Source organism: Coturnix japonica, chromosome 18, assembly GCF_054131305.1.
Source record: "Coturnix japonica strain WE chromosome 18, WE-NBRP24, whole genome shotgun sequence".
NCBI classification, from domain to species: domain Eukaryota; kingdom Metazoa; phylum Chordata; class Aves; order Galliformes; family Phasianidae; genus Coturnix; species Coturnix japonica.
This window is the reverse complement of record NC_140680.1, coordinates 3888661-3900016: the sequence shown is the minus strand read 5'-3', so window position 1 is coordinate 3900016 and position 11356 is coordinate 3888661. Positions and strand designations below refer to the sequence as shown.

Genomic DNA, 11356 nt, shown 5'->3' with positions numbered 1-11356 from the left:
GGTGGGAGCCGCCATCTTGGGGAGGAGACACATGAGGGGAGGGCGCCGCCATCTTGGGGAGGGGACACGTGAGGGAAGCGCGGCCGGTTCTGCTCCGTAGCGTTATTTACGGTGCTAACGGGACCGCCGGGCTCTGTATAGAGAACGGCAAAGCGCTGCTCAGCGATACTAAGAATAATTCCGTGCCGGCGGAAACCGCCCGTAGCCGCCATCACTTCCGGGTGAGCGCGGTAATCCCGCCCCCTGACCCCCATCACTTCCTTTCCAGCGGCGGCCGGCGGAGCAGACGTGCAGGTGAGCGCGGCGTTGTGCTGGATCCGCCGCCATCCTCTCTCCTCCGGCTCGCCGTGCTGTCCCTGCCCGCTGCCCGTTTACTCGGAACCGGGGCCGAGCGGAGCAGCGCGCTCAGTGCCGGCGGAGCGCGGCGGTAGGCCGCGGTGTTTAGGCCGCGGTGTTTAGGCCGCGGTGTTAGGCCTCAGCCGAGCCGGGAGCTGGCGGTGTTGTGTGCCCGCCAGGGGTAGGGGGCGGCCGGAGGGAGAAGGGTCCCTCGCTCTGAGGCTTATAGTGGCGTGACTGAGGTGAATGTGACTGAGTTCAATGGCTGCGTGAGCTTCTGTGTTACCGCAGGGTAGTAATGGCTGTGGAGCCTTGCACCAAGTGTGTCAGGAAGGGGATTCAGCTTTGGAGTGGCCGTGTTGGCCCCTATTTAACAACCGGGTTTAAGTGCTGCTCTCTGTAGAGGCTTTGGGGTGAAAGCAGGGTGTGCTCTGAGCTGATTTTCTTTATAATATCGTTATAATTCTTTCTTTTCTAGTCGAAGGCCTCAGACCCTGTTTGACAATAGGAGCAGATGTGTGGGCACCTATCCAAACACTTTGGCATGCCATGTTTGCCAACCTCCACATCAGTGAAGGCTTTAGAGGCAGAAGCAGCACTTGAACTGGACCCAGTGGTGTGGTTAGGTGGCTAATGAGCCCCTGGTGGGACTCAAAAGGTCTTTGAGAGCTTTGTGATGGTGTCTGGGTCTTTAGTAAATGTTTTGTTTGATGTTGTCTTGGCTTCCATTAAGTAAATGAGTGAGGGGAAGTCCTCAGTGCTGCTGGTCATCGTGGAAGGGGTTTCCTCACACTGTTGTGGTAGCCCATGCAGCAAACAGCTGTGATAAAGCACATCTCAGTTCCTTCTATGAAGTGCAGCCCTGCTAAGTTGTGTGCTGTAGCTTGCCAGCATACAGCCAAGATGCAATTCTGAAATGTTTCTGCTTTTTGTTCAGAAATGGCACCTCGTAAGGGCAAGGAGAAGAAGGAAGAACAGGTCATCAGCCTGGGACCTCAGGTTGCTGAAGGCGAGAATGTGTTTGGGGTCTGCCATATCTTTGCTTCCTTCAATGACACTTTTGTCCACGTGACTGATCTCTCTGGCAAGTGAGTATTGCACGCTGGTCACCTCATTGTGTTACCCGGCTCCTTCACTTCGGAAAAGAGTAATTATATTTGACGTGGATGTCTGCAGAAATCCTTGAGTTTCTACTGAAATAGAGACGTGGTTCTGTCAGTACCTTGAGGCTGTTTGGCAGGAAGGAAAGGAGAACTACTTTGTTTCTGAATGGGTTCTTTTGCAGGGAAACCATCTGCCGTGTGACTGGTGGCATGAAGGTGAAGGCTGACAGAGATGAGTCCTCTCCCTACGCAGCTATGCTGGCAGCCCAGGATGTTGCCCAGAGGTGTAAGGAGCTGGGCATCACTGCCCTGCACATCAAGCTGCGGGCTACCGGTGGGAACAGGTATGTCAGAGACTGCTTGGCTTTATGAACTAGACCAGGTTACATCTGATTGTCCTCTGGTTCTTCTATTCTTGCACTGCTCAAGTTGGCAGTGTAAATGCGCCTTGGGAGTTTGGTTCTGACACAGGGTGTCTGGCTGACATTGCTTTTCACTGAGCAGCTGGGATCTGTTCTAAAGTATCATCTTCAGTTGGTTGTACCTGGGTGTGCTGTTATGTATTTATTTGTGGCAGTGAAAAGAGGAGCTTTTAAACTTGAAGATATGTTACCATAGAGTGACAATAAAGTGTGCTTGACTGCATGTGAATAGTTTGGATCTGGAAGGGGAAGAAAGTGAATTTGATATTTGAGTGTTTTGGAGCAGGGAAAAGTGATTTTTTTTCTTTTAAATTGACAGTTATTTGTTATTTATGTTAAACTTGTGAATCTTTAAGGGATTATTAGTTGTGATTCTTTCCTCTAGGACCAAGACTCCAGGTCCTGGTGCCCAGTCAGCTCTGAGAGCTCTGGCCCGGTCTGGGATGAAGATCGGCCGCATTGGTGAGTAATGGACAATGTGATTTGTAGGCACTCGTGCCTCTGTGTAGAGCCTTGCTACTCTGAAAAGGTTTTGAGGGATTATTAAGTAGAAGGAGCTCTGTGAACATGTGTGACAGGTTGACTTGGGACTGTTGTGCTTAGCCTTTGTCTGATGCTGCTGTAGGTGTAATTTAGTGGAAGCAGATGCATCTTGTTTCAGTGAAGTTTAGCCAGAAGGTGGCGTCAGTCGACTCCAGATTATCAAGCTTTTGGCTGCGTAATAAGCCTCAGCTGTACACTGGGATGCTCATGGGCCTCTGATGTAACTGTTCTTTTTCCCAGAGCAGCAGTTTAGTTACCTAGAAGTGTTGTGCTGGTCCTGGTTTAAGACCATGACTCAGAAATAACTTGAATTCCTCAAACTATTTGAGGGAGATCATTGAACTTGGTGGGGAAGTTGTAAGGAAGGCCTAGTAGTGTCAGCTGCCCTCAGAATTGCATCATGCACAAACTGTTTCTCTAGAAATCCCGTGGCGTCTTATTTAGGTGAGCTGGGAGATGGGGATGTTTGTGTCCTAAGCATTAAAAGCCTTGGGGCTGAACTCGTTTGGTGAGTTCACAGGTCTTACCTCCTATAGAGGATTCATTCTGCAGTGACAGGCTGCTTAAGGTGACTGCTTGGGCTGGGTGGGTTTTCCCAGTTGGTTTCTTGGAGGTACCTCTGTCAGGTAACGGAGGGTTTCTTGGTTTTCTTTCTCCCACAGAGGATGTCACCCCCATCCCCTCTGACAGTACTCGCAGGAAGGGTGGTCGCCGTGGACGTCGTCTGTAAACAGTGCTGCACCTTTTGTCATTAAAGCTCTCTTATAAACTTGGTCTGTGCGTTTGCTTACTGAACGATGCTTGGAAGTTGAGCGGCTTTAGTTTGATGGCATCCACAAATGGCTTATTCTGAATTTCCCTCTGAAGTGGGGCTTCCTGTTTGTGGGGAGGTTGTTAGTCCTGCTGTAACGGAGTTGCTGTGTGAATACGCACTAGGAAGGTGCTGGCTTACTGCTCTCAGCTGTGCTGTTGGTATGTTTATGCTTCCAGATGTGTTTAAGAGAAGTGACTATGTTTCCTGGTCCTGCCCTGCTTCCTGCACTGATGTTTACTCTCCGCTAAATGTGCTGCCATCATCTGGAATGAATAAATGCCCTTTTCCACCTTTTCGAAAGGTCCTTTTCCTTAGCTCTCCAAGCTTTGAAATCACTTGTTTTTGCCACTTCTTTGGCTATAGTAAGTTTTTATACCAAGGGAAGATGTTGGCATGTGGTATTTGAGAAGTACAGCTTCAGATGACTGAGTTCCTTTATGCTTGCAGCATCAAGCTGGCAGTTAAAATAGATTCTGCTTTTCAAGAGAGCTGAAATGATCAGAATCCCCCCCCAGGAAGTGGTGACTTCAGCCCTCATACAGAAGTACCTGCTTTGACATGGGTCAGCCTCGTGCTGTTGTGTGATTGCTGGGCAGCACAGCGTGCAGTGGGTGGTTCAGGTGCTTGTCATCATCTTCCTCCTCTGTTGCAATTCCACCCTTCTCAGTGGGACTTTGGCTTGGCAGTGAGTGAGTGAGCTCATCCAGCACTTGAGGTTGTCCAGGAATACTTGTGGTCGGGTTTAAGTGCTGGTAGCTGTGGCTTATTTATCAGGATTGATGAGAACTGGGGATTTCAGCACAGCTACGTGGTAAATGTGAATCAATGTGGGCCTCAGGATCCTGAGAGCTGAGAACCTCACTGCTTTGTCACAGGCTCTTTCCAACACCTTTAAAACTTAAAATACTTCATTGGATTCCTTTACCTACCCACCTTCCTCATTACCAGAAAGGGTGCTGTGACTAACAGCTTTGTTGTGCTCTCAAAGCAGGCTCTGTTCTAGCAAAGCTGCACAGCCTGAATGAGATCCAGGGTGTGTTGCTCCTGTCAAGCCTCGTCTCCAGCTCGAGCTCCCATGCTGTGAAAGGGGATGTATTTCACAGCAGAGGAAACGAGACCGATGCGAAGCTTTGGTACGTCTTAGTTTTCATAGCCAGCGCTACTTGGATGTTTGTGGTTTCTGAGTTAGTCGGGATCTTTTAGAGACGTCCCTGCTGTGGAAAAGAAAGCTGTGCCTGTGAGTGGGCTAAACAGGGCTGGGTTTTCTGCAGGCTGTTGCTTAATACATGACTTCCCCTTTTGGTGGAAAAAAGTCTCTCTGCCTGGGCTCGTGTTCCTAAGCCAGCATTTCTCTTGGCGCAGCCATCGTGTTTAGTTTGTAATTTTATATGTGGCTGTGGAAAGCTTTAGAAATCAGCTCGCCTTTCAGTCTTAAAAGTGCGTTATTGCAGCTATGTAAACAGCTGTTTTCCTGGGTTTGAAGTGTTCTTTGAACTTTGTGTGGAGATAGTGCTGAAAAACCAAGAGGGGTTGAGCCAGTGGGGCTGAGAGCAGCCTGGTGCTGTGCAGGGAGCAGGGCAGAGCTGTGCAGAGCAGGGCTGTGTGTTACTGCTAACACGGCTCCATTCGCAGTGTGTTTCCACAGTTAAAACTTGTTCTGGTGTCACTTTGTCCAAGGCAACGTTAATGGGGCCACATCACAGGGTGCCTCTTTGGGTAAGGCTCTATGGGAACTTAAATGGGAGGCAGGCAGCAGTGCTGATCTCTTGGCACAGGCAGCTTTCTCAGCCAGCTGTGGAGGTCTGAGACATTTTGATGCACTGCTGAAGGTCTCTACAAATTAACAGACGCTTTCTCTCAAGGCAGAGCTGGCACTTTCTGATTGATTCCAGCTCCCTGCTGCTCGGTGGGTCAGCGAGGAGCAGCTGGAAACCATGGCAGAGCTCAACCACCATGTCACATCTAATTGACCCCTGCAGGCCTGGGAAAGGGAAGGTGCCTAGTTCTGTCTGTGCTCAGAGGGTGCACGAGGGGAAGCAGCTCAGTCTGCACGGCTGATCCCTCCCACGCAGAGGTTCAGGGCTGTTGGGCAGCATCCCGTGTAGCTTTGCTCTACTCAGAGAGCAAACTGCTGAAGAAACAGCATAGCTCTTGTGTCAAACCCAAGGCAGGCTGAGTCCAGACCTACCACCCCTCTTGGTGTTGCAGTTCCTCCCTGCAGCAAGGTTTGCTCTGGCTCACACAGGTGGTGGAGCTTTGCCGTCTGCAAGAAGGCAATGTGTTTTGCTGGCCCTTAATGCCCACAAGCAGGAGCCCTGCAGGGTCTGGACCAGCCTGAGCTGCTCTCACCCTCACCCTTGCTGCTTGTGGCAGTGGTAGTGCTGTGCTGTGGGCAGGGTTCCCACTGTGCCAAACACAACGTGTGGGTTGGGGGCTGAATGGTAAAATGTGACTCCTTGAAAACTGCTTTTATTTCTCAGCCGGTCTGACGTCTTTGGAACAGCTTCATGGGCTGATGTAAGAACCCCAGGGAGAAATGGCGAGTGAGGAAGAGCAGGGCACAGCCATGTGGTGGTAGGAGCACACAGGGACTCCTCAGGCCTCCTGGAGATGAAGGCTTGCTTGGCTGGCCAGCAGGGCCCATCTCTGTGAGTACTACACCTCTTCCTGCCTCAGCAGAGCTGCTGCAGCCATGCGTGGAGCTGCCAGCCCTGCAAAAGCCCCCAGAGCACGAGCTGATCAGTGATGCACATGGTGGTGGTGGGTCTGTGCTGTGGCTCTGTGACCCCATGGACATGCTCTGCTTCTCTTTGCAGGGCAATGTGTCCTGCAGGCTGTTAGGAACACGCTGGTGTGGCCAACTCGCAGGAAAGAGGCTGTGAAATGCAGGCTTTGCCTGGTAACAAGTGACGACAGGCAAATGCCCACAGGGTTATTTCCTCCTCAGTGCCTGAAATAATTGCTGTGCTCAGGTGAGACCCTATGGGAAACATGCAAGTCTCAACTCAGCCATAAGACTGCTCCTTATCCCAGATGTTCAGGGGGCTTGGTTTGCCATAAAGAAAGCTGGTTCCCCCATGCATAGCAGTGTGATGTATTTATGGGCAGCATAAAGCAGAGCCGTGCTGACTCCTGCATGGCTGGAGCCTTGGATGGGAGCAGTGTTGGGCTTGGCTCCTAGGTGCCTGTGAGCAGGGCCAGGACACAGCTCTGTGTCTGCTCTGCAGATGAGAGGTCCCATAGTGCTGGACACAGGGCTGGATGTGGGTGCTGTTGTGGAAACAGTGGAGAAGAAGGAAGGTTGAAGGCTGACGTGCAAAGGTCGGTATCTTCCTGGCAAAACCATTGACTTTCTGACGTAAACTTTAAATGCCACAGCCCTGAGCAAAGAAAAAAAACCCCAAAGCATTCTGAAGTAGTAGAAAAGTTTGCCCAGAGCAGAGCTCGGTGAAATCCATGCTGCTTTCACTTGCTGAGTTCCCCTTTGCTGGTACCCCTTGTGCCAAGGCTGTCTGGGGGCTCACAGCCCTCTGGCCCTGTGAGGAGCTGAGTGTGAGCCAGAGCTGTGCAACCAACTGCTGGCTGGATGAGGGGGGCTGGGAATGGCACAGGGAGGTTTTATGGGTGTTTTTTGTTTTTAAATGCCGTGGGTGTGTTGCTGGTTTTGAAGATGTGAGATGTTAATGGCTTCAGAGCTGAGTGCAGAGGGGTCTTGTGGGGGTACCTGCCCCATTCTTTGTGGATGTGTCTCTGTTCCTCAGGCAGGTCTCAGCCAACGAGAGCAGGTGCTCCAGTGCTGCCCAAGAAGGAGGATTGATTTGCTTCTTGTGCCTTCTCCAGCCTTAAAACTTCATGGAATGGACTTCAGGCAGTCTGCCCAGTAACCGGTGACACCAGCAGATGCTTCCCATGTCGCAGGCAGCAGATCACAGCACAACAGCAGCAGTGCTCTGAATGGGACTCAGCATCAACTATGGACCAGAGACCTTCGGCACAGAGCTCTGCCTGGCAACAGGTGATGCAAAGCCAGCAGCCAATGGGGCTTTTTTTTTGTCCCTCTCCCCGGGGGTGTTGGGGTGGGGGGTGCTTGGTTGGGGTATTTCCAGCAGCAGTTTGCGGGGCTCTCATTTCCCCATCGAGCAGCAGTGGGGCAGCCATGGCCGAGGAGCAGCGGGACCTCATCTCCTCTGATGGCAGCAGTGGGGTGCTCCCAATTGGGAACAATGAGAGGTGCCACGGCAGGAACATGGGTGGGGGGAGTGGGGAGGACACAGGGTGACTGTGGGATGGAGGAGCTGTGGGGCTGAGTGACTGTGGGTGCTGCGTGTCTGTGGGGCAGAAAGGGCCAGAGCGTAGCTATGGGGTCAAGGGGGTCACAGGGAAGCTATGGGGTGGCTGGGGCATGGTGTGGCTGTGGGGTGGGCAGGTTCATGTCATGGTTATGGGGTAGATGTGGGCTCACTCAGCATGGCTGCAGGGCAGATGTGCTGATGTGGTTATGAGCAGGTCGGGGGCACAGCACATTGACAGGCTGCAAGCCTGGCTGTGTGGAGTGGGTGAGGATGCAGCGTGGCTGCAGGGTCCTGCTGGCACAATATGGCACCCCCATGTCCCAGCCCCAACCTGAGTCCCAAACTCGGTGGTGGGGGTTGAAAAGGAAAGGTGGGGGGGGAAGGTGCACCTCGAAAACTTCCAGCCAATTGAAAATCCCAGGAGCGCTGACATCATCAGTCTCTGGGCAGACAGGCTGGCAGCATGGCCAGATCCAGACACTGCAGGGCAGCACCCATAGGTGCCCTATTCCATAGTGCAGGGCTGGCTCCCGGGGGCAGGACACAGCTCAGAGCCACACCAAGGAGACGTTTTCTATTTCACCTGCTTTTCTTTGGTACCCGTGTGCAGTCACCCCCCTAAGCCCTGTGCTCATGGCGGAGCCCCTCTGCTCACAGCTGTGGTTTCGGTTCCCAGTGCGTGGCAGCCACCCAAGCACTGATGTCGCATTAAACATTTAGAAGAGATCTGTGTTGCTCTGGGTGTGTGCTGCTCGGCACAGCCTGGGTTCAGGGGCACTGCGGGGTTTAGGGAGCACAGGGCACCTCCTTTTGGTGTCTGGCAGCTGGAAGGTGCTTGGTGGTGTTCTGGGAGCAGCCCTACAAGCGTTCCCTGTCCTTGTCCCACAGGTCCGCAGTCGGCCGCAGGACTGTGCTGTCAGCGATGTCCATCCTGGTGGCCCTGCTGATCGCCGGCCAGGCCGTCACCATCTACTACGTGTACCAGCAGAGCGGGCAGATCAGCAAGCTGACCAAGACCTCACAGACCCTGAAGCTGGAGGCGCTGCAGAAGAAGTTGCCCATGAGTCAGTAGCATCGCTGGGGATGAGCACCGGGTCCTGCTGGAGATACCAAGGGCTTGGTGGAAACCACAGCTATCCAGCTTGGCCATGCCCCTCACACTGCTCTGTCTTTGGCAGGTGCCCAGCCAGCAAACAAGATGTCAATGTCCATGATGAATATGCCTATGGCCATGAAGGTGCTGCCTCTTGCCCCCTCTGTTGGTGACATGGTAAGAGGTGCCCCCCTCCAACCTGCAGGGGGTTGGAACAGGACCAGGATGGTCTGTGGGGTCCCTTCCAACTCAACCATTCTGTGATTTTTCTCTGCAGCCCATGGAGGCCGTGAGACCCCGCAGCAACAAGACTGAGGATCAAGTCAGGCACCTGCTGCTGGTAAGCTTTCCTACCCACTGCACTGAGCCCCACAGCTGCCCTCTGCTCTGCAGGAGGTAATGAGACTGCATGCTTTGAGCTCCCTTGGGCTCTCAGTGCCGGTGGAGCTCTGTTCCCAGCAGTGCTCCCCTCCACCCTATCTCCTTGTTTTCCTTTGCTGTCTCTCACTGCAGAAAGCAGACCCCAGGAAGACATTCCCAGAGCTGAAGGAGGACCTGCTGGGCAACCTGAAGCGTCTGAAAAAGGCCATGAATGCTATGGACTGGCAGGTCAGTGTTAATGCTCTCCTACCATCCTTCCCAGGAGTGAGTCCTGTTGGTGGGCTGGTTGCCTGCTGGGCTCAGGACCTCTCTGTATTTACCCTCTGCTTCCCCCTCCTCAGGATTTTGAGGCCTGGATGCACAAGTGGCTGCTCTTTGAGATGGCCAAAGGCCCCAAGGGGGAGGAGCAGAATGCAATCCCAGCGGAGAAAGGTAATCGGGGTGTGGGTGCTGCAGGTCAGGGCTGAGCCTCTGGGAGCAGCATACCCCTGAGACAGTGACAGTGCAGCCCCCTGCCCTGGCCGTTTAGGGCCTCCTCTTCCTTGAGCCTCCCACTGGAGGCCTTTGGAAACAGCCGTGTCCCAAAATCTGAAGCACCACTTCTAGCCCTGTCACCATCACCCTTCAGCCAGATCGTTACCCTTGGCTCTCATTAAGGTAGATGGGTTTCCTTGGTGAAATCCAATGAAGTGACACCCCTGAGTGAGGCAGCGTTTTGCTGCTGGTTTCCCTAATAGGACCTTCCATGTGCCATCAGTGCCAGGTGCTCACACTGTCCCGTTTGTTTTTATTGCCCTAGTGCAAACTAAGTGCCAGGCAGAGGCCAGTTTTCGTGGTGTCCATCCGGGTCGCTTCCGCCCCGAGTGCGATGAGAACGGCGACTACCTGCCCAAGCAGTGCTTGGCCAGCACAGGCTACTGCTGGTGCTGCTACAAAAATGGCACCAGGATCGAGGGCACTGCCACCCGGGGAGAGCTGGACTGCTCGGGTAGGTGGCAGGAGCAGCAGGCAGGGAGAATTGGTCCAGGGCTGGGGCTACTGAGAGCCAAGGAGGGGCAAAATTTACTACTTAAATCCATCCTGGGTGATGCTATGGCACTCAGCTGCTGCTGTCTCTTTGCAGTGGCTGCCCCTGCCCCGACCCCGACAGAGCCTGAGGAGATGATCTTCTCTGGGGTGGACATGCTGAAAGGTAAGAAGCCCCGGGGCTGATGTGCTGCAGGGGTTGGAGGAGCTCTGCTCAGCCCGTTCCACACAGCAGGGCTGGTGGCAGCACACTGATACGGGGCACATGGTTCTCTGAGCCCACTGGTGACTCCCTCCTCTCTTCCCTTCAAAGCAGCCAAGTAAAAGAGGATGCCTGCGGATGCCCATCCAGCCTTCAGCATCTCAGTCCACCTTTTTTTGCTCCATTTTTCTGCTCTTACCTTGCTTTCCTGAAGACAATTAGAGCACTCCTGCCCTAACCTCACTTACAGCCCTTCCCCTGCTGCAGGACAGGACCTGGGCTTGACCACAGTTGGTTGGGGCTGCCCCTTCCCCACCTAGCAGTGTGACTGCTCCATTTACTGACCCAGGGGGTAGAGCTGGAAGATGATTCCAGCTCTGGCAGCCCAAGTTGTTTTTGTTCATGGGATGTGAGCTGCAATGCTGGCACCGTATGAGGGACACCACCTGGTTCCCAGCCTTCTCCTGTCCCCCATGACACCTCTCCCACCACCCGCAGCAGCCATATGGAGATCACCCCTGCTGAAGAACGAACCACTAATGCTTTCTTTCACTGAACAAACATTAAAAGCAGCAAAACAACCTCCCCGAGCTTAACTGACCCCTGTAGGTTGGAGCCCTGTTATAAGAGTACTAAACCTTCCTTCATCTTTCTTGGGTTGTTTTATTTCTGTTTTTTTGAAGGCTGTAGTAAGGATAGATGCACAACTTTGGGCAGAGGGAGGGGGCAGTAAGGGGAACTAACCAAAGGGGGATGGGCTTTGAGGTTTTCTGTCCCTGTCCAATACTTCCTTTATGAATGAAATCAGAAGTTAATTATTTCCAATAAACTTTTCAATATGAAAGCCCTTGTAAGCAACTCAAGCTGTGCAGTAATGCCAACTGGGTTGCAACAATCCTGGGTTAAAAATAAACTGAATTTCAGGGGAGGAAAACAAAAAAGAAAGAAAAGGGAAGCTACCCATTCCTCACCATGTTCCCAGCCAGAAAGGAAAGGTCTGGTCCCATTTCTTCCTTACCACTGACACTACAGGAAGCAATTCAGTTTCCCCCACAGGGGCTGAAAATGTGCCCAAGAACCTGGGTTGGATGCTGGGTACTTCCCTCCTACCTGCAGCGTCCTCTGGAATCAGCTCTTGCCCCCA

At 52.9% G+C, this 11356-nt stretch overlaps 2 protein-coding genes across 13 annotated transcripts; both read left to right on the top strand.

Moving 5' to 3' along the window:
- Positions 1–50: 50 nt before the first annotated feature.
- RPS14 (ribosomal protein S14) lies at positions 51–3178 on the top strand. Of its 3 annotated transcripts, none has more exons than XM_085519172.1 (5): positions 51–221; positions 1274–1424; positions 1622–1783; positions 2247–2323; positions 3067–3178. In XM_085519172.1, exons 2-5 carry the CDS (start codon positions 1276–1278, stop codon positions 3132–3134), a joined length of 456 nt encoding a protein of 151 aa, XP_085375298.1. In that variant the 5' UTR covers positions 51–221; positions 1274–1275; the 3' UTR covers positions 3135–3178. The 3 variants fall into 3 exon arrangements, with proteins under 3 accessions (XP_085375298.1, XP_015731219.1, XP_085375297.1); XM_015875733.2 differs by lacking the exon at positions 51–221 and adding an exon at positions 261–294; XM_085519171.1 differs by lacking the exon at positions 51–221 and adding an exon at positions 261–578.
- Positions 3179–5144: 1966 nt separating this feature from the next.
- On the top strand, positions 5145–11056 carry CD74 (CD74 molecule). Of its 10 annotated transcripts, none has more exons than XM_085519170.1 (10): positions 5378–5866; positions 6035–6539; positions 7059–7233; positions 8399–8574; positions 8689–8780; positions 8881–8943; positions 9117–9212; positions 9326–9416; positions 10108–10176; positions 10327–11056. In XM_085519170.1, the coding sequence occupies exons 4-10, from the start codon at positions 8433–8435 to the stop codon at positions 10332–10334; spliced, it is 561 nt and encodes a 186-aa protein (XP_085375296.1). In that variant the 5' UTR covers positions 5378–5866; positions 6035–6539; positions 7059–7233; positions 8399–8432; the 3' UTR covers positions 10335–11056. The 10 variants fall into 10 exon arrangements, with proteins under 10 accessions (XP_085375295.1, XP_085375296.1, XP_085375293.1 ...); XM_085519167.1 differs by having other exon boundaries at positions 10324–11056; XM_085519168.1 differs by having other exon boundaries at positions 5659–6190; positions 6446–6539; positions 10324–11056.
- The last annotated feature ends 300 nt before the right edge of the window (positions 11057–11356 follow it).

Excerpts from the sequence above, each read along its gene's own strand:
- RPS14 (XM_085519172.1), top strand. The coding sequence starts at position 1,276 with ATGGCACCTCGTAAGGGCAAGGAGAAGAAGGAAGAACAGGTCATCAGC. Across the intron at positions 1,425-1,621 it reads GTGACTGATCTCTCTGGCAA|GGAAACCATCTGCCGTGTGA; the intron begins GTGAGTATTGCA and ends GTTCTTTTGCAG. Across the intron at positions 2,324-3,066 it reads GATGAAGATCGGCCGCATTG|AGGATGTCACCCCCATCCCC; the intron begins GTGAGTAATGGA and ends TTTCTCCCACAG.
- CD74 (XM_015875729.2), top strand. The coding sequence starts at position 7,375 with ATGGCCGAGGAGCAGCGGGACCTCATCTCCTCTGATGGCAGCAGTGGG. Across the intron at positions 8,575-8,688 it reads GCAGAAGAAGTTGCCCATGA|GTGCCCAGCCAGCAAACAAG; the intron begins GTCAGTAGCATC and ends TGTCTTTGGCAG. Across the intron at positions 9,417-9,783 it reads TGCAATCCCAGCGGAGAAAG|TGCAAACTAAGTGCCAGGCA; the intron begins GTAATCGGGGTG and ends TTATTGCCCTAG.